The 21752-nt window shown below is 41.2% G+C and overlaps 1 protein-coding gene across 2 annotated transcripts in view; it reads left to right on the top strand.

The window, feature by feature from the left end:
• Positions 1-1201: 1201 nt before the first annotated feature.
• PTDSS2 (phosphatidylserine synthase 2) overlaps positions 1202-21752 on the top strand; it is a 35999-nt gene continuing 15448 nt past the window's right edge. Inside the window, exons 1-5 of one of the 2 annotated variants that reach the window (XM_052696181.1) lie at positions 1202-1455; positions 7358-7459; positions 12578-12660; positions 18683-18750; positions 21178-21312. In XM_052696181.1, coding sequence (XP_052552141.1) covers positions 1274-1455; positions 7358-7459; positions 12578-12660; positions 18683-18750; positions 21178-21312 — 570 coding nt within the window. In that variant the 5' untranslated portion in view covers positions 1202-1273. Of the gene's footprint in view, positions 1456-1791; positions 1990-7357; positions 7460-12577; positions 12661-18682; positions 18751-21177; positions 21313-21752 lie in introns of those variants that run through there. The other variant, XM_052696182.1, reaches the window with a different exon arrangement.

Below are 21752 nucleotides of genomic sequence, written 5' to 3'. Positions count from 1 at the left end.
GAGTGGAAGGACTTTGCTCTGCAGATAGGCCGGCTAATTGAACACAGGCAACACCTGCTTCCAGCAACAGTCCCAAAACTCAGAGGCTTTACCAGGGGGGAAGGTGAGCCTGTGCTTGCAGATGGGCTTCTTGTCCAAGGTATCTGACTTTGCATAGCACTTAGAAGAAACAATGAACTTTTTCTTCTTCAGTTCAGGAGTTTGGCTCTGCCTAGGCCCTCTGCAGGGTGGCAAGTGACCAAATTGACAGTGCTCTCGTTTCAGATTTCCTGTTCGCACAAACATCCTGCAGTTCACTGCCTTGGGTTTCATTGCTTCTGGGGGAACAGTACTGAGGGCAGCAGCATGGGAAACTAAGATCAAGGAGGGAGAGGTTGAACCTTCCAGTTTGATGATGCTTAAGACACGAGGTGTTGTGGATCTGCCATTCATTTGTTTGTTGAGGGATTGTAACAGCACAAATGCATTGTAAGCAGCTGGAATTATTTAAGATATTATCACCCTCCAAAGTTTGTTGCTTCTGGTGCTGGCCATGTGGTTGCATTCTAATCTGCCACGGTATCACACCAGCCCAGTGTGCTCCAACCACTTTGGGCAGTGGTTTGACATGCGCTAAGCACTGCACTGGTGACTTCCATCTGAGAAGCAGTAATGAGCAGCTGAATTCTTTTATGTATTGAACTACTTCAAGAAGATAGAGGCAGCCTGCCTTGCATGATGCAATCCCCAGAGCCTTGAATTTGAAGGGTACTGCCTTCCTGTGGATCTGGCTGGAAGGATGCAAAAGAAGAAAGATCGTTCAAAAGAGGTGTTCCAGGTGTTTTTCAGAGTCAAACTGTAACTCTTTTTTTACTGTGTTTCCCTGAAGCTCCTCCATGCCACAGATGGGAAACGGAGGTTCTTTACGCAGCTATGCTGCTCATACAGCAGAGATGGCAGCAGGCCGCTCGGCTTCCTGTGACAGCCGGACAGAACCTACAAGTGCAAACGTTCGCAGCTCTGTTTGTGCCCGGCTGGCTGCTGCCATCGTGCGGCCGCCTGCTCCACGCGCACCACACAGGCCATTCAACCATTTCCTGTCCTTAGCGCCCGCCCCGCCTCCTCAGGCGGCGCGGTTACCCCGGTAACGGCAGACGCCCGCCCTCCCTTCCCCCCTTCCCCGGGACGCTCTCCGCGCCTGCGCACTCCCCTCCCTACGTTGGGCCGCGCGCCGCGGCGCCCCGCCCGCCCCTCCGCTCCGCTAGCGCGGGGTCGTTCCGCGGCCGCTGCCACCATGAGGCGCGGCGAGCGCCGCGGCCCATTGGGGCCGCTGGGTAAGGCCGCCCTGGAGGAGCAGCACCAGCAGCCCAACGGCGGTTCCCCGTCGCCCGGCTCCGAGAGAGACGGCTCCGCGCTCGGCCTCCGCCGCAGCACCGAGTCTGAGGTCTACGACGACGGCACCAACACGTTCTTCTGGTGAGTGCCGCCAGCCCCGGGACCGGCGCGCCCCGAGGGGCAGCGGAACCGCCTTTCTCCGCCGCGGGGTGGGCGCTGAGGAGCTGTGGCACACCCCGCCTGCCTGCAGCGTGCTGCCGGTGCTCGGCTGCCTGCCTCGGTCCTTTCCATCCCCGTTGTCTTCCTGTAGTCTGTAAGGTGAGCTTCACTCAGAAGCGTGGCTCGCTCTGTCCCCAGCTGGCAGCGAAGCCCCTTGCCTGCAACACGAGCCTGGGCCGTGCGCTCTGTCTGCGGCTGGACGCTGATGCGCGGCGGGAGGAGGACGCTTGGCGCTGGCCCTGCCAATCTGAGCGACGGCGGGGCTGAGTGCGGGTGCTGAGCGAGGTATTGCTGCCAGCACGAGCTGCGAGGAGGCACTGAGATCCCGCTGGGTCGCCGGGAGATCTCCTAGGAAGCATTTGGAGCGACTGTCGTACTCTCAAGGGCACAGTTTCCCTGGGCCTCGTGTAGGCTGAGCGAATGACCAAGTGGTGCCTTCTTATAAATGGAAAATGGGTAAAACCAATGCTTTCTTACTCTCTTTTTCATGTGGTTCTTGCCAGGTTTTTTGTGATGCCTTACAAGCAGCATCTGTTTGAATCCAAACTGTTTGAGTAGTATAATCTCCCCTTCTTGCACCTTTCCATGTGGGTAGCACATAGTCTGCCACTCTTGTAGGGCTGGCGACCTGAAATGCTGTCACCGCAGCTTGTTTGTGAGGGCAAACTGTACCTTTGAAAGCACAAATGTGCCACCCTTCTTTAAGGCTTCTCCTTTGCTGCTTCCTTCCAGGAGGACAGTACAGGCAAGCATGTGAGCATGTTATAGAATAGTTCCTTAGTTTCTGTACTTTCAGGTGCTTTATTGCCCAGTAGTGTTTGTTGCTTGTGCTGACATCAAGGATTGTAATTGCTTGTAAAAGTTTGAAGCTTCTTCCTTCTGTTTCTTTTGACCTGCACATGATGGTGTTGCGTGTTTGCAGGTCATTTACCAGAGGATAGGCTCAATTTTTTATTGTGTGCAACATAGATTAGGGGAGGAGGACCTGCTTGCTTCCCATGGCCCTTTCACTGCTCTTGGGCTGTTAGAAGTGGGCAGGTGGGGCAGGGGCCCTCTGTCTTTGCCGATATGAGTTTGCCCACAAGTACCTTTTCTTTTTGAAGTTAAAGGTGAGGTTACTGGAAAAGAGGAGCTGAGGATCTTTTTGTTGGGGAATAGGAAATTTCAATGAAATTTGTCTGCTCTACGTATTAAGTGTTGGCTGCAGCAACTTTTCTTGAAGAAGAAAACTTCCTTTCCCACTTCCAGTAGCCAGTGAAAGGAGGTCGAATTATGGAGTTCAGTTGTCTTATGGATCTTGGGTAGGCCTTGGATGCTCCTTGTTAACCCATTTGGGATTATCTGGTTAGATCTTGGGTTCTCCTAAAATTTCTTCTTGATGCAAAAAGCGCAGAAATTGTAGCTAAGGAAAAGGAAGCCTGTAGATTCCTCTGCCTGGGTGTTTCTCATTTTATTCTGCAGAAAATATGAAATCTTTCCTGATGGCTGCAAAGGAGGATTTGTGTGCATACCACTGCTTCTGGTAATACAGCATTGGTATTCAAAACAAACTATTACTCAGGCGTAGTTCTTGTCTCTAAAAAAGTGGACTTCTGTATTTGCTGAGCTGCTTTCCTGATTCTCTGCTTGCTCAGAATTTACCGAGTTCGATCATACTGTTTAAACAGAGGAGTTCTGCATGAGGCTACTGGTGTGCAGCTCAGCCTTTTTCTCTCTCTTTCTCAATATTTAGGAATGCCCTCACACTACCCAGTTGCTAGAACATCCAGGAGGTTGTTGTGCAATCTGACCAGGTCGTGTCAGTCTGTTGGCTGCATTAAATAGTCTCTCAGTGGAGGGCAGGTGTTGCTTGAATGGCATTACCCTTTTGAAAGGAAAGCATTGCGTAGTTTTGCAATAAGCAGAAGGAAAACCTTCCTGCAGAGATATTGTGAGTGTGCATTGGGGTGGTAGAGGCTGGCTCCAGTGAGCTGCTTCAGTGCTGTGGTTTGAACTCTGCCTCATCAAAGTTGTCATATGACCTGAATCCTACAGCAGTTTACAGAACAGGTCCTCAGCCCCACAAACTGCTTTTGTGCAGTTTCATCTGGCACAAGGGCACCTTCCTCCCATTCCCTCTTATAAACATTCTTCTTAAAGTGTGTGTTGAGTTTATTGTACCTTACCTGTAATGCAAAATCACGCTGTCTCAGTGGCAGTTTTAACCTAAAACATAAAGCAGATTTCAGTAGATTTAAATGTAAAAAATATTTAGCATTTTAAATAGATCATTTGGGGAACTTTGATTAACATACTAACTCTGTAGGACTGATGAATGGAGATTTTTTTTTTTTCTCTTTTCTCATTGGAAGGAAAGTGACTCATTTGCTGAAGTACGGTTTGCTTTTTAATCCATTGTTCTGGTTTCTCTATGGAAACATGTGCTGTTACGCTTCTCTTATCGGGTGATTGTTTTAGGAGAGGCACTGATTTGTGGAAGTGGAAAACACTTACGGCAAGCAAATTCCCCTTACTGTTTTGGAGCATGACAAATATGAACAGAAATTTAATCAGCATTGTGTGCCTTTATAGGTACAATGAAGGTTTGCTTATGGTCTAAGAACAGGAACTTTTCAATTACTTCTGTGAATTTAAGCAGTTTTTAAAGCACGGGCTAAGCTTAAAAACCAACAGCTATATTTCCATTGCATTACACATGGCGAGGCTCAGAGATTGTGGGCAGTGTCACCAGGCTAAAGACATCTTTTGGTTGCTGCTGACCTTTTCATGTGGCCTTATGCAACATGAACGTTTGAGTTTTGTGTCTCTGATTTGATTGTTATCAAGATTATGACCAAGGGTTGAATTTTGGTTGAAGATTTCAAAACCTGTCTCTTTGTATCCAAGCAGGATTCTGTTATTCTTAAAGAAGTCAAAATGTTGGTCAGCTTTACATTATTATTTTTTCTTGTATTTTTGAGATGGGAATTGTTTTCACTTCCATTCATTCCTAGCGGTAGCTCTTAATGTCATCCCTTACACCCAAGAGGCCGACCATACAGGCTCTTTGGAACTTTGTTTCAACGCAGAAATGACAAAAGGATTAGGACATCGATCCTTGGCATGTTGTTCTCAATGATTGTTATTGTTTTTAAAGTAATTATTGCATCAGTTATGACTAATGAGCTTTAATGCAAAGAAATGGATAATCAGGGTGCGGCCCAATTGGCTTAAGCCAATTTTGGTTTGTGTTGGAGTTTGAGGTCAAGATGTTGTCATGATCCTTTTGGACTGGGGATCTGATCCATCTGAATCTACAAAAAGAATTGGGAGAATGAAAGCTCTGGTAATTATTTTATTGAAAAACTTACTGTTTCAAAACTGTGACAAAAAATCAATTACTATGAAAAGAGAAATCGGGGGCTTTCCCAGTGAATAAACTCAATCTTTCTTCTTTTTAAGCTGCACTGAGGGAGAAGTACAGTGACTGATGCTGCCTGTTGGACTGATGCAGTTGTTCCCAGTTGGCATTTAAGTTACAATGACAAATAGTTTAATAAAAATAAAACTGGAATTATTTAAATGCTCCCAGTGTTTAAATGGAGAGAGTAAGGAGTAAGTTATTGAAAGGCAGAAAAATGCTAGCAGAGAAAAATAAGATACTTTATATTCCGTTTTTTAGCAATTTGGGATTCATTGTGAATTGTCCTTGACTGTCCATGCCTTACATTTATTTTATATGCATCTTTTTAGGTGCTGTCTTCTGGTATTTTTGACATAAAGCCTCCCACAACTGGATGCTGTCTGGCCTGCTTGCTGCTTACGTATAGCCCAAACTCTTGTGTAACGCAAAGAGGAGATGCAGCCTGCTTTGCTCAGCTCTTTCCTTGTGCATAGGCTCCAGGCTAGGAGAACATAAGCCTTTCTGCATAATTCCTGTATAATACTTACTTGCTCTGGATGTCCTCAGCTGTCTTCTCTTCTTCTTGAAGTACTATTTCAGAGTGTATGTGGAGATTTATTTCCTTTATGCAATTTCTTTACAAGTACTTCTTATGCTCTTTGTTTTTCTGGCTGCTATAGATAGATGCTTCGCATTTTATCCCGTTCTGTGGGTTTGGATTTCTTTCTCTTTTTTTTTTTTTTTTTTTTTTTTTTTTTTTTTAAGCTTCCAAACCGTGGAAATATAGGGTGTGTATCGGTGTTTGCTATGACAGGTGGGTCTGCAAGATGTTTGGCCACCTCAAGCAGCTGCCATTGCTTTCTCACTGTGGGTGCTGTTCTGTTAGAGCTCCCAACTTGCTCTTCGCTCTGGTCTCTAGATTTCATGCTACGCTGAAAATAAGTTCACATGCTTAACCATCTCAAAAGCTTGCTGCATGAAGATCTCGCTACAGCTGGAGATGAAGACAGCTAAAATGGAAATGAGTGGATACGTAGCATCTCATATTAAGGAGAGGGGCTTGCTGAATTTCAAGTTGGTGGTTTGGCTGGCACCAGAGCGAATCACGGGTGAAAGGAGGCTTGAGGCTCTCAAACGCTGATGCTTTGCTGGGAATGAGTGCTGTATTCTTGAGTGTATCTTCATTGCCTCTTGCTAGACAAGTCTCTAGGTGCATTTATCTAACTTGGGATGTGCAAATGGATTTTTACAACTTCCCCTCTTCCACAACCCGTTCTGCGCTGAAGCCTTTGAGAAGACTGTACCTAGTTTTTAATCTTGGGGAGGTTACAAAATAGGAGCAGAGTCACATGACTGGTAAATGGATGTTAAGTATGTGATGTCTGAATCACCTGTTATTTGGCATCCTGCAAGGCAGCTCAAGAGGAAAATGCATCTGTTGTGCAGGAAGCCTGCTGCTGTGACACCTTTGTGGATTTATTTTGATGCATCGTGTCCTTGTGACCTCTGAAAATACTCCTCCATCCTTCTCATTCCTTTTTGAAGCTAGTTTGTGTCCTTTTGATGGCAAGGAAGGATAGTGCTAAATACTGAACACCTTTTTAGCATTGGCAGAAGAGGATTTCATCTGCTTATGAGGTATTGCATGTGTTTTCCAGCAGGATTAAAAGGATGCTGTGAGAAGTGGCTGTGTTTTGGATTAGAATGAACTTCAAAATGCAGTTCAAAATAATGCTTATTTTAACTTTCATAGCAATTTTATGTAGGTCACTGTGATGGATGTTTAAAGGTAAGCCAGCAGAATTCTTAGAAATCCATGGTGATCTCAAGTTTATCTTGTTCTGCACAACTTAAATACATGTTTAACTTTTTGTTTTTTGATATAAAATGGAAGTGTATTGCTAACTCATTATAATATTGAAAGAAAATTTAGCACCAGACACATGCTTGTAGGATACTGTACTGCTCATTCACTGTTGTTTTTTCCTTTGTTCTGTAAGCTTCATGCTTTGTACCTGTGTTATTTCTATGGTTTGTTCTGCGAGATGTTGTGTAGTCCTCTAAAGCAACTCTTGTCTTTCTGTTCTGATGTTAAATGGCTTGACTTCCCATGCTTCTCCTTCCAGTCCGAGTTCCTTAAGTGTTTCACTGAAATAAACAAATGTCTTCTCATTAGGAAAGGAATTTTTTACTTAAGAAAAAAGAAAGCAGCATGCTTTCATTCACAGGAACATTATTTATGCTGTAATTGTGCCTGTCAGCTGGCTGCACTCAATTCTAAACTGGTGGGGTTGTGCTGCACAATGCGTTGTAACTCCTTCAGCAGTATTGAATGCTGTTGATATGTGAGCTTTGCTGGAGGTTCACTCAAAGGTGGCAGCTTGACCTTTTCTACTTTGTTGGTAGAATACTGTATCTGTTTTCTCTCTTCCTAAATTTTAGGAGAGCTCATACTCTGACTGTTCTGTTCATCCTCACCTGTGCGCTGGGATACGTAACCTTACTTGAAGAAACACCTCAAGATACAGCCTACAATACAAAGAGGTAAATATTGGAGCAAGTATTTCTGTATGGTGTCTGTTAGCAGAGGGTCTCTGTGAGCAAGTTGCCTTACATACTTGCATCTCCTGGATAAGCCATTTGAAAATGATCTTTATTAACATGTTTGTATGCCTCAAATCCCAAACCCTGCTTTTTTTTTTCATTCTCTATAGTGACTCAGGATATAGTATTCTATCACAGAGATGTAGAAATTAGGGTATTTCCTGAGATAGCTGTGGTTGTTATTCTGTTGGTTACACAATGGATGTAGTCAATGTTATTCACACTCACTGATATGCTGAACTGAGTGTTGGTATTTTTATGTGTGGGGGTGAGATGGAACAAGTTGGAACACAGTGGCCTGGCTGGATCTGGGAACGTTTCTGCAAGGCTTTCGTGTGAGCAAATGCCACTGTACTTCCAGTTACAACAATGCCTGAATTTAGGGAACGAGTAGAGGCAGGACATTCTCTGGAATGGCAGTTCAACATAAAGAAGTGGAAAAGCTGAAAGAGAAGTGATGACGTGTTGTTATGGGATAAAACGGATAGAAGGTGACTCAGTGGAATATCTTATTACTGAGATTAGAGCTGCTTTAATAAAAACAAGACCAAAGAAGATTAATCACTGGATAACCTTTCTTTCATGAAATGGAAGTTGCTTTCTCCAAGTTCATTGCAGGGAATAATATTTGCAGTTGTTAAATTCAATTTAACAGTATCATATCAAGTAATAAGTAGTGAATGTTCTTTGATCACTTCTACATCTCTGCTTGTTATACCTAGCTGTACTGCTTGCTATACCTAGCTGTAAAAATACTTGAAAATCAGCATCTGGAAATTATTTTAGATCTTGAGAATATTGTTCTATTATTTTTGAAGGATACTTCAGCTTCCGTTCAGGCTTCATCCTTATGCAGTTGTAGTCATTCTAGCTACATGTTGAATTCTGAGATGGTGATTAACTTGGCCAAAGTGTTTGCTTTATCCGAAGTTAAAATTCAGTACAGAATTAGCATGAGGCCAATAGCCTTTCCAAAGCTTTACGTGTGTTGCCTTGGACCTGAATTACAAGAAGGAAAAAAGTGTTGTATTGTGTTAATTTTCCATGAACTCCTTTCTGGTCTCAATGATCTCTTTTCTAAGGCCTTTGCGATGAGTGCTTTGCCAAGTTAAGCACAGCTAAACATGAAAGATTGCAGCTCAATGCATGTTCCAGCTAGGGGAACAAGCTGTGTGAATTCTTTAGCAGCTGTGCTTGCTGCTCTCTTGTATTTCGTCTTTGCTGAGCAGTTTTATGTGGTATACTTGAACAAAGAGAGGCATTTCTGAGCAGGAGCAAGATGGTCACGATATGCATAAGTGTAGCTGTATTCTCCATTCTCACAGATATTTTTTTTGCCTTCATACCTTAAAATACTTTGTCTAATCATAAGAACTTTTTTGGTCTTTGTATTGAGCTGCTACGTGTTTTTGATCTAAATTGTTGGCCTGTGTGAAGCTGTCACTTTGCAAATATCCCATGGCAACTCTTGCTTACCTAATGAACAGCAGTAGTCTTACTGCCAGTGAGCAGTGTCTCTAGCTGTCATGCTTTTTTATTTCCAACTACTGCACAATGACAGTGGAGCAGTGTTTTGGTCCTTAGGTGCAAAGTCTAAGTACGTGCTTGCAGACACTTAAATCTCCTTTGTTTTCAAGCCCTTGCTGAGAGATGCCAGGCTGCTGGTGATCTGCGTTAGAGACTTAGAGCAAAACATGAAATTGAAGCAAAATAAACAAATTGCAGTACTATTTCCTGTCTCAGTATTTACTGAGTAAAGCAAAATCAAGCAAGGCTCCCATCTTCTCTCTTACAAAAGTGCTTCATCTAGTCTCTTAGAGAAGCAGTTGAGGGCAGGGTGAGTGGCTGGATTCTTGCAGTGAGTCACCGGAGAAATGATGCACAAAATACACTGTACAATGTGAGCCTATGAAATAACAGGGTGTGGTATCTATAGCTGAGATTCATACTTGTGTCTGTTTATATGTGGACATTTGAGTTCCATTTTCCTTCCTGCAGTGTGGTAGGGCAATTAAAGGAAGAATTTTTTTATATTTTGTATGATAGGGCATATAGAAGTGTTTACATATAAACCTAATCAAAGTTCACATATAAAGATATCTATATAATCATGTGATATGTGTGATCAGACTGTTATAGAGTTGAACGTTTACCTCATCAGCCAAAAAGAAGTTGCATCGGATAACCTGTTTGATAGATGAGATTTTATTAACCCTTCCTGCAGCACTGAGAGTGGCCTTGAAGTAGTCCATGCCATCTGGCAAATGTCAGCTTCCCAGAAGAGTTAACAGGACTGTTCTCCAGCTCTGAGGATAGCTAAATCAATACTCGGCATGGTGTATCATGGCTGTGGAAGAAACCCACATCTCTTGGGTGCATTAAATGCTGAGCAAGAGATCCTTTTTGGGGGGGGGAGGGGAGGAAGTAAGTATATTCAGGTTTAATAAATCCTATGTGCACTGAGACTTCATATTGAATTTCATGCTGGATTTCCAGTCTCTTCCAGGATGCCTCTCTGTAGTAGTTTTTGGCAATAGCTGATCTCTGTTCAGCCACATGAATAACTCTAGGTGCACGTGTGTTTGTAAGTTGATGTTATTCAATTCCTGTTGCTGAACACCTACAAAGAAAACAAGGTAACAAAGAGGCTAGGCATCTATTTGCTGCGCTGCCAGTTCTTCAGCTCTTGATAGCAGTGTGGGCCTTGTACCAGTTCTGCTCATGTAAATACAGCCAGGGAGAGCGCAGGGAGTGGGAACTGTCTGGTTGAAAGCCTAGAACAAGGGATGATGCACAAATCCTTGTAGAAAGGATTGATTGTCTTGTGTCTCTGAATCAACTCTTTTAAAATAACAGAAACAATACTGTTTGTACTAATGAAACCGTTGCCGTATTCTCTTTTTCTTGGTTAAGTGCTAAAATTATTTTTGTCAGTGCTACTACTTAGTGTCTTCCTGATCTGCTACTCAAAGAAATATATAAGCTGTGTCCCTCCAGGCTACCTACACAGGTAGTCTGAGGCAAACCCTGTACCCATCTCAAATCCTAGAGAAGTTCTTACATCAAACCATGCTGAACCAGCTGGCCAAACTGCTGCTTACGTTTTGAAGTTTCTTGGAGAGGCAGTATGTTGATATGAGGGGAGGAAATTTAGTCACTGGAGGAGGAAGGATAACAGAGCTGGCATGGTTATTACACAGATCTGACATTTTCTTCCAGATTTCCAAAGGTGAACTTGAAGTTAGAAAATATATTTCTGAAATGACGGTTGATTTCAGCACTGCTGCTGTGTCTGCTGTTTGACTGGAGGTGGATTTTAGAGAAATGAGCAGAGCTGAGTTCTTGTGGTGATTTGCATCCAGGTCAGATCTAGCTTTGGGAAAAACTGTCTCACAAGAACTTAAAATGCTGATCTTGAACACTTTGGTTCATGACTGAGCTTTGTAGTGAGCAAAGCGGCATGTTTTGTTTTGTGATGCAGAATGCAATCTCTTTAAGTGTACACGTAGATTTGTAGTCCTATGATTTCCAAATACACAGGAGTGAATCAAAATGCAGGCTATCCTTGTTATCTGAGAATAGCTGAAAAGATTTCTTTGTCTGATTCATCTTGGAAGAGCATGATGAAACTCTCTCTTTGCTGTTTAATTCAGTCACTAATTCTGTTGTATTTCCCAGTCTCATAAGGCAAGCAGAGCAGCAGTTACGTCTGTTAAGTACAAGCCATTTTTATTTTCAGGAAGCACAGCCTTTTTATACCCAGAGGCAGGTGTCATAAAGCAGTTTTTGTTAAGATTGTGTCTTCTATTTTGAAAGGAGTTCTTGAAATGCTTAAAGCATGAATAGGCTATATAACAAATTTTGCCAATAAATAAAAATAGGTATTTTCTCTTGTGCATGCGTAGAGTCGCAGCATTAACTGCAAACATGGCCTTCACTTATCCTGCAGTATATTGAGGTATTTCTCAATTACATATTTTTTTCTGATCACACTTAATCAGGTAATGTGGAAAACATGGTAACTCTATTAGTTGAAGTTTTTTTGGGGAAAAATAAAAGGTATTTTGGAATTGTGTTATTACCATTTAATCCATTAAGAGTGGTAAAAGGAAAAAGTTCTTCACCAGGGAGTGGTCAGGTCTGGAACAGGCTCCCCAAGGGCGGTGGTCAGGGTCCCAAGTGTTGGAGCTCAGGGAGTTCTCAGACATGGGGCTGGCATTTGGGGTACTCCTGTGTGGAGCCAGAGTTTGTACTTGATACCTGGGGGTCCATTCCAACTTTATATATGTGATTCTGTGTATTCAGACATCAGTACTTGGATTTGTTTATCTTCCTTTTACATGCAAAGTAATACGTTATTTAAAAATGTACTGCATACAGTTAGCAGAATTTAAATCCTTAGATGTTGCTTAAGTGATCTATTTATTTATTTTTTAATCAGTAGGGATCTCTTCTTGGCACCATGGGGCTACTTTAAGGTTCCAGTTCCACCACAGCTTAAACTGACAGTTTAGCCTCAAATGCTGCCAGCAGGACTGTGGCAATCCTCCCTAGATCTTATGTTGCTGATGGTGGCAGAAAACAGTGTGTACTGGGCTTTAGGGTTTAGGGATAAGTTCATGGATCTTGGGTACACATGGTAAATGGCCTGGTGACGTTTTATTGCTGGATGAGTTTTCAGTGAGATAGGGCTCCTGAATTGGCTGGCAGGATGGTAGTATGCAGATGGAAGCATGCAATCAGCAGAGAGAAAGGGAGAAGGGAGGATGAGTGGGCTTTCAGATTTGAAGCTGTCAGTTGTGAAACCACGGTTGAAATGTAGGGACTTGTTCATATTTCTTTATTTATACCTGTTGCTTGTAGGCATTTGATCTTCATGTGTCCTTTCCAACTGAACTATATTATTTTCCTGAAACATAATCCCCAAGAAGGATTGATTTATAACTGACAAGTGTATTACTCAGGAAACAAAGACAAGATGGTTTGACATCGAAGAACATTATTTACATCTGTTAGTAAGATGCTGCAATATAAACTGTTTGTTTTTTTTACTTGCAGAGGTATTGTTGCCAGTATTTTGGTTTTCCTGTGTTTCGGAGTTACACAGGCTAAAGATGGACCATTTTCAAGACCTCATCCAGGTAATTTAAGCCACTTAAATTACTCAGATATTTCTGTTGTGTTCTGCTTAATGTAAATATTTGTGTTACGTGTAGAGGAGGTAAGTCATAATTTAAATCATATAGGTTCAGTAACACTCCACAGTTATCATGTAGCTTCCCATCTTCCACCCAGCCTCTTACAGTGCTGAGGTATTATTCCAAGCAGCATGATGATTCTTTGGTTCATTATCCACGGTAATTATACTTCTGAAGTTTTCCAGTAAGACTGTAAGTCCTGAAATGTTTGAAACCTTAACAGGACACCTCTCTCTGCTTCCCTGTCATAGCTTTCAGTTTGAGAACATCTGAGTGGTTTTCTCTGGAACAAAAGGCACTTTTTATTCCCTAGAATTGAACAAGTGGGTTACTGGAAGTCCAGAGGCTGGAGATGTGTACAGCAGATTGCTCTGATGCATGATGGTGGTATACAAAGGTGGTAGACAGCAGTTATTCTCTTTATCTTTCAGCAAAATCGAATTGTTCATGTATTTCATCGCTTTATGTTCCAAGTTTATTGATGCAGTAGAGGGCATGAAGTTTGTTGCAGCCCCCTGGGACGTGGTGTCAGCTCTCAGGTTATCTAGAGCTGTGGAGGATGTCTTGGGAAGTACCCATGGGGCGGTCAAATCTCTGACCTTAGCTTTGTATGCTGTCCCTAAAGAAAGATCTCAGTTCAAAGGAACTGGCAGCTCTGGCTGCTGGTGTGCACAGCTTCCATTTATAGGACAGAAGGAAGCATTTGAGTCACAGTCAGCTCACTACAATCACATACAGCAACATTGGATCTATTACATGAACTCTCGGAGCTGGGTATTAGCTGGGTTTCATAGTAGCTGGGTTTCATAGTAGCTAGGTTATTTCAGGTGATTTTGGAAGCCTGTTATTTGATATGTCTGTACCTGTTTATGATTAGCTCAGAGGTGTTTTATACTTTGGATTTTGTATCTGTATTGCTTTCTGATTTAAATAGCTTTTCATGGTGTTTATCCACTTGATTTATATGAACCTAGTTCATCCCATCTTACCACTGATGTTGCTAAAGCAAACAGGTTTTGCCTTCACTCTTCCCCTCAGCATAAGCTGGTTTACCCCATAACATTTAGTAATCCTGTGTGTGTGTTTTGAGTTTCTTTTTTGAAATTAGCTATCCAGACCTGTGTATGATACTGCAAGCATGACAGAACTTGAGTTTTTTGTGACAGTTTTAATGTTTCCCAGTATCTATCTGGTAGTACATTGATGGCAGTCTTCATATTATTTGTGCTTTCTTTGTGGTTGTATTACAGCAGCAGCTCAGTGTCTGACATAATACCAAATCCTTCAATTTCTATGACTGATAAGCTGACATACATGAAAACTTGCTGGTTCCTAAATGTGAAACTGTATTCTAAGCTCTTCTTGTACTCCAGTCCTTTGAGGTCATCTACTTCGAGGTCATCTGATTTTCTCCTTGCTGTCTCTGCCTTCCCTGCTGCTGCCGTTTATGTGCTCAGTGTTGTTAATCTTCTTTCTACTCAAGTCATTAAGGAAACTGATCTTAGCCACTGTGTATTATCCTTGTAGACTGGCTTTTTTTTCCCCTTCTTTTCAGTATTATTGGCTATTTCAGTTTCAGCCATTCTCTCATTCTGCTTTGCCTTTTTTCTACTGAATCCCCATTTTCTCTAGCTAATAATCTGCTATATGGACCCTTACCGGTTGTCTTAATGTAATTCAGAAATGTAGGGCCATCATGCAAAGAAATGAATGTGGTTACTTAGAGAAGACTGATTTCTTTTTCTAATGTGGCTTTTCTGCTTTTTGTTCCATTTTCTTTGTGTAAATTATTAGCTTCATTTGTTTCACAAGAGCGCAGCCTCTTGCATGCTCAGCAAGAGGCAAACAGCATTGAAGCCATCTAGCAAAAGATGAATATGCTCTTTTCCCTAAGGAAAAATATGTCACAGGGGACAGATCTTAGATTCTGCCTGCGGATCCATTTGTTGGTGGGTGAACACCTAAGCTTGGAGAGTGTCATGTGCTTCATGCTAAAATTAATCATGGATATAGGTCATTGGTATGCAAATAGAAGATTTTCTTGATTCTTGTTGTCAGTTCTGCTTCCAGAGCCTTGAGCGTGCAAACAATGTAGTGTTGCAAAAGGTCAGCAGTGCTTTATTGTCTTTGTCAAGATAACATGCCCACGTATTTTAATAAAATTTTCCTTGACAGTTATTGACGCCCCTGCTAAAAAAACAAACAAAAAAAACAAATACATTTTAATATTCCCAACCTTTGCTCGCATTTATTTTGATGCAATATGCTGTTATTGACAACATAAGCAGTTTGGTGTAATTGTGATATTCTTCACTAGCCCATAGCCTATTGGACTGAAGCAGCCAAAGATGAGCAGTCAAAAATTGGATCTCTCCTGTACCTGTCCCAGGGCAGAAAGCATGGGCTAAGCACAGGCTGCTTGTGAAACCAGCAGAGCAGCTGGTTGCTTTGTAATTCTGTGAAGAAGTCCTTCCACTAGGAAATAGTACATGATCTGCTCCTTTCTGTCATCTCCTTTAACAGTTCAAGAATCTGTGTGATTGCTCCTGTTTGTACATAAATTTGTTAGTCTCTTGGGCTATTGATACTTACTGCTTTTTCACTGTCTAGATGAAATAAATTACTGTGTGTTGAAAGCTGGACCTGACTCATTTTTCTATCTTAACATAACCAGTTATTGTTTTGAGGTATTGCGTTTAGAAATGAAATACTGCATAGGCTGAGCCGAGCCTGCTCTGAAGGCTTGCCTTCCCCCTGCTGCACCCCCAGTTCTCCTACCTCCTCCTCATCACACTGCTGCTCTCAGGTTTATGGGTCGTGCTTCTGAACTTGAGCTTGCTATGGAAAACCTGGTATGAAGTAACTTGAGCAAGCATGTGGCTGGACCAGGCTCATGTGGCTTCTCAGAACAGACAATTCTCCCTGCTCATGTTCCATGCAACTTTGGATTAGCACTTACAAAGTGTTTCTACCCACTAGATGGCTGTGAATGCCTTGCTTAAGCAAAATACTTTAGAATTTGTTTTTTTTAATCCTTAGCCTTTCAGGTTGCATAGGTCAAATGTAAACCTATATTATATGAGTAAATGGCTGGTTTTGCACTCAGCCAGGCAGCCTGATGTTCATCTTCTGTTGCCAAGTCCTCCTCAGGACAAGAACTGTTTGAGCATAGTAATCACTGAGCTCTCAGGCATGTACATGATTAGTTGAGGCCTATTAAATCAGGCAGATAGCCCTAATTTGAGGGAGGTTTGTAGTGACGAGTATGGACTTAAGGAGAACAAGTAATAAGGGTATGCCAAAAATAACCTTATAGCTAGAGCTATACTCATCCAGGAAGAGAGAGAACACAGTGTTTGTACTGCTTTGGAAACATCTTGTTTCTGTTGTGCAGATATAAAGTAGTCTTCAAAACCACTTGGGTACTTAGATCTGCTGGGGAGAAAGCACACTAAATTGCAACTGGATCTTAATTTTTTATTAAGCATTTTGCTTTAGTAAATGTTGCTGAGTGTATTCAGCAGCTGCAGGTCATTTGTTTCCATAACTTTAGGTATATAGGAGCAGTTGTTTCAGACTTCAGTTTTTAATCCATCTGAACTGCATGTACATATGTTTCAGAACTAGTCTGCCACTTTTCTGTCTGTAAGTAGTGTAAAATCTGTCGTACAAGGCTTTGGTTAGGAAAAAACCCTGCATTAAGGCTGCCTGTCTGGAGATGTTGTATAAAGGAAATGAGTCTGGTTGGAGAAGTGGAAATGAGAGGTTGATTATTTCTTCTGACTTGAACACAGTGTTAACCATTCAAGGTATGCAATCAAATCATTATGAGAAGGGGGTGGAGAATGTTATCAAACACAATATGACTGCTTTTTTTTTTTTTTTTTTTTTTTTTTTTTTTTTTTTTTTTTTTTTTTTTTTAAGTCCTACAGCTTTGCTTGCAAAGACCTTAAGTACTTTTGGGCAATACAGTGGTGAAGTTTCTCTCTTCCCAATGCATCTTTGACCAATGTAGATTTCTTTATTGGTTCTTTTAGCTTACTGACACCTAAGAAAACACTTCATTCTACTCTGTAATTAAAATGACAGTTATCTTTGCTAATTATAGTAAAACTCCTAAAAGTTTAGAGATTCCTGTTGAATCAGTTGTGGAGTGCAGAACTTCCTGATATTTGGGCACACTTGCATTTTTTTTCTCTGAAGGTGTGAAGTGTGCTATTTTATTAAATTCAGCAGTCTTACTGAAGAAAAGCAACCTTCTCACACTTCTTACACTTTAATCTGTTTTAATGATTCTGTCATTGGCAGGCTGTCAGGTAAGAGGTTTCTTTAAAAAAAAAAAAAAAAAAAAAGATTTTTTTTAAATTATTTTTTGCGGCCTGAGGTTGAATGGGGGCAAAGATGACACATTTTCATTTTGGGGCAAATGAGCATATACGAGAAGCTCTGCAAAACCATGGCTAGATGACTTTGGGTTTTGAGCTGATAAATAATATGTTTGCAAGTCAGGAGTTAATTTTAAGTTCTTGCATTCTTTGTGTCACGGTTCTGACTATAGAGCATTGGCATACTGAAATTCCCTCGAAATTAGTAGGTAATTACCCAGAACCTTAAGGTTCTTGGCTTTTTTTTTTTTTTCCCATCTTTTTCATTTCATGGCAAACCATAAACATGGAGGTGGAATAACTTGCTGCTTCTACTAAAGCATACGAATATCTTGGCTCTTCTTTGCCCCAGCCCAAATCTAACCATAGCCTAGGTGTTGCCATGGAAGGAGAGCTCTGTTCTATAAGTGTAAACAGGAAACACCTGAAGGAATGTCTATTAAAATAATTCCAAAGTGATTAGTACATGCTGTTACTGTGAGATTTAAATAACCACTTGGAATGACATGAGTTTTGATAAATTACTTTGTGTTTTTGGATGTGGTTTGGAGAAAATGCTGAGAGCTCTGTGTATGTACACGCTGGCTCTGTGTTAACCTGCTTCCTTCCTTAGAGGAACAGAGAAACATAACTGTATGGAATGGAGGGCAAACCAGTCTCTGGATGGAGTAGGAGGAATTATAGGCATGAATACAGCCCATGCTCTACAAAACTCTTGTCCTAGACAGTTTGAGGGCCTATTGCCAGGGGACTGAGTCTGACCAAAGAATTGATCTGATAGGGATAGAGCTGAAGATACATGAATACTTCGTGTACCGCTTAGATTCAGGTGTTGCTTCAGTCTGAAATAACACATTGCAAGATGGTGAGAAATGACTGTGGGTTCTGAAACACTTGAGTCTTACCTGATGTTTCTCATACGAGGACTGTCAGATGATCTCATAAGTCTTGCATCTAGCACCTGAGAAACCTTCTATGTATTTTCTGAATAGAATTCATAGTATAGGTGGAAATATATTTGGTATTTTTATGTTTCTTGCCCCTCAAAGAAAGGAACGTTATCTTCATGGTAAGCGTGCATACCAAAGGAAAAGCAGAGATCCTCCTGCTGGTGTTAGTTCTGTCCTGTTTAGCAACACATAGGTGAAAGTTTACAAAGCTGTCTAGCCGTGACAGAGCTGGGAAAACCAAAGTTGGGCAGATCAGGTTATGTGACATTGTGGAGAAAGAAATAAGATTTGTTCTAGATAGACACAATTCTTTTCCATTGTAAGTGGCCAATGTAATTCTTTCTAATTCTTAAATATTTAGTTCATTGGGTTGAAGTATTTTCATGGATCCTGATTGTTGCTTGAGCAATTCTGGCAGATTTACATAGCAGCTTGTGTGGTAGTTAAAAAAGCCTTTCTGGCTGTATTTTTTAGGAAGAATGGTAAGTATTTCACTTTGAATACTGCATTTTACAGTTTCTTGATGACAGCATCTCATCTTGAAATGTTTTGTTAAGTTACAGCAGATGCGTAATTGACTGCTGTTCTGCTTGAAGCCTCTGTTAACGTCCTTTTTGTCTGTTTCTGTAGCTTACTGGAGGTTCTGGCTGTGTGTCAGTGTTGTATATGAGCTCTTCCTCATCTTCATACTCTTCCAGGTGAGTAACTTAAGCTGATGTTGAATAACTAGACTACCAACATAGGTATGAAATCCTTTGTGCTGTTTCTTATAGGATTCTCACCTACTGCAGGAGCTCTTCATTTTTTGTGATATCAAATCACTGCCTTACTTAATGAGACTTCTGGATTGAGAAAAATTTATAGTATTACCAAGATATTTCACACTATTGTCTATCTTAACTTCCAGTTAACCTCAGCCCAGGTTAGACACCATAGTGAAGCAATTTTACATGAATTGATAATGTCAAGTGCTGGGGAAGAGCTCTGGATTTTGAAAGAGGCTCCTCATCTGTGCAATGCAATTATTGTAGTCATCTCCTCAGGCAACAGCATGACCTGAAACCAAGAGCAAATGGAGATATTTAACAGTGAGAGTTAACACTCTGTTCTGTCAGACTTGGGCTCCTTTTTAGGGGTAGGTAGATGAGTCCCCTGTGGTTCTTCAAATTGTACCTTCTCACTGACATCCTAGTTGCATCTGGTACTCTGTATTTCAAAAGGGTAGCATAAGTAACCATTGCAGACTCATCAGGTAGCATTAAAATTATCATTTTAGGTGAATAGTTGAGGAACCGTTAAAAGTAAAATTGAAAAATGTTTTATCTCTAGATACCAAGTGAGATTGAAGGAGCAGGACTGGAATTCAGAAGTGTCAGGATTTGCGTTGTCTTTCTTCCTGTTGGAGCAGGACATTTCCTTTGCAAACAAGTTTTTAGTGCTGATCAAACCCTTTCCAGCTAATCAGAGATTTCCTTTGGCTCCAGCGTTTCTTGTTCTTCTTGACCCTTTTGGAGGTTCCCAGTAGTCAGTGCCAAGTTCTCTTAAGAGTAGATAACTTTTTTCTTTGCCTGGCTTATTGTTTCAATGGTCAGCTGGAAAGTGTCTGCAGTCATTCAGTAAAGAACAAGATGTTTTTTCTGTCCTGTTGATGTAACTTGGGGGTTCAGTGTTAACCCTTGTGCAGGACCCTAATATCTCACTAGGGTTTCTTTCAGGCTGCCTGTCCTGCTTGGAGGGAGTGGAGTTCTGACCCGTTCACAGGCATGAACAGGTCTGTCTTGCCTTTTTTTGTTGTTATTCCTCACTGCTGAGGAATATTCAGTCAGTTCCACTTTTATTCTTATATTCTTCCTGTTTCATGTCACCCTCTGTTTTTGTTTTTTTTTTTTTTTTTTTTTCCAGGCATGCTTGTGAACAGTACTCATGACTGGCTGCTGGTGCCTTTGTAGTTTTGAATTCTCATAGAAAAGCCTGGAATTGCTTTGCTTTTCCCCCAGTGGCATGTTGTATTGCCAACCATTGAGTTGTTAAGGACACTCACTAGCTGTTGCATAGTTCCTCACTGAAAATACACTGTTAGTTACTTTGCATAGGTTCAAATAAGGTTGAAATTATGCTGAGTCTATAAGTGATTGTCTCTGAAAGCAAACATAAACTCACTCGTTGTAACTTGTCTTGTAGTTAATTTGACCAAAGTAGGTTTATTCTGAAACTTTATTATTCTTATAAGTAATTCTGACACTGTTCATTTTTTCATGACTGCTAACTAATCTCTGTCTGTTACTGATGTTGCATTGCTTCAGCTATAAAACACTGATCACAATGGAGGTTGGTTTCATTGTGAAATGCTTTTTCAGCAAATGCGTATGTGAGTGACCAGTAAATTAGCTCAAGTTTTGGTCACCGTCTGTCACTAATATTTGGGTACTTTTTCCCCTTGCTGTTTATCACCTGTGCTGCCAGTGAGATGTTATTAAAAATGTGTTTATTCAACAGGCTGTAATGATTATTTTTTTTCAGCCACAAAATGCAGTGCCATTCTCAGCTTTCTGTAGCTGAAGTGAGCTGAGCACAGATGCGAGACAAATCCTGCTAACAGTGCATGTAGTCTGTGTGCTCAATCTGCTGATGTTTGCACGTGGTGTGTTTTGTTAAAGCTGCATGCTGCTGTATCTTTCTCATTCTACGGAACCAGAACGTCACAAATGCAGGAGTTAGCAGCCATTACATGTGAATGTTTCCTCATTTGCTTATTGGCAGCTTATTGTTTACCTTCACCAATGGAAGAAGTGCAGAAGTGTCAGTGAGAAGGATGAACTGTAGGTCAGTTCAAGCACTAAGCTTTTGGGAGAGAGGAGGCATAGAGGAATAGCATGGAAAACGGAATTAAATCAGATTTTTCATCTTTCAGAAATGTGAAGTTCATTCTGTTATTTTGTCTCTAATGTTTGGCATTGGAAGATTGGAAACTTAAATGCTTTGAGATCTGTATGTATTTTAAGAATTGCTTTGCAACATGTCTAAAAAAAAAAAAGCCCATTTGAAAATAGGCTGATATGAATTGTATCCTTCCGTACATCAGTACATACTAAAGGGGAAACATGCTTTTTGTGCTCCTTTTGCAGACTGTACAAGATGGCAGACAGTTTATGAAGTACATTGATCCACACTTAGGTGTTCCTTTGCCAGAAAGAGACTATGGTGGCAACTGCCTTATTTATGATCCTGGCAATGAAAGTGATCCATTTCACAACATCTGGGTAAGAAACAAATAAGTATTTGATAGCGAGTCTGAGCATTTTTTATTTTTGGGGTAAAACGTTGTTTAACTGAACACTTGAAAGTCACGAGTCTTTTTGAGTGCTGAATCAGAAAACAGGTCATGACTGACTAACTTCCTTCTTGGCCTTTCTTGGCAAGCAAATGGAGATGTCTCTTTGTATTCTAATTACGTTGCCTGAGGAAGGGGTAAACTTTAACAATCCTTATTTCTCAGCTTATTGATGGAAATGCCTTGCCACTATGAGTCTGGACTTAATTTTGTGCATAAGGAACTACCTGCTTCCTTGAGGCACAGAGTTCAAAAGTTGCATGTTACGAAGCAGGCCATCAGTTGCACTTTTCTGAATACCACAAAGTGTCAGGAGGTTAATGTTTTTTGCAGGCAACTATAGGAGACTATAAATTCAAGGGCAAAGAA

This window comes from Tympanuchus pallidicinctus, unplaced genomic scaffold (assembly GCF_026119805.1).
Source record: "Tympanuchus pallidicinctus isolate F22 unplaced genomic scaffold, pur_lepc_1.0 scaffold3, whole genome shotgun sequence".
Taxonomy (NCBI): Eukaryota; Metazoa; Chordata; class Aves; order Galliformes; family Phasianidae; genus Tympanuchus; species Tympanuchus pallidicinctus.
The sequence above is the reverse complement of the archived record's forward strand: the minus strand, read 5'-3'. Positions and strand labels throughout refer to the sequence as shown.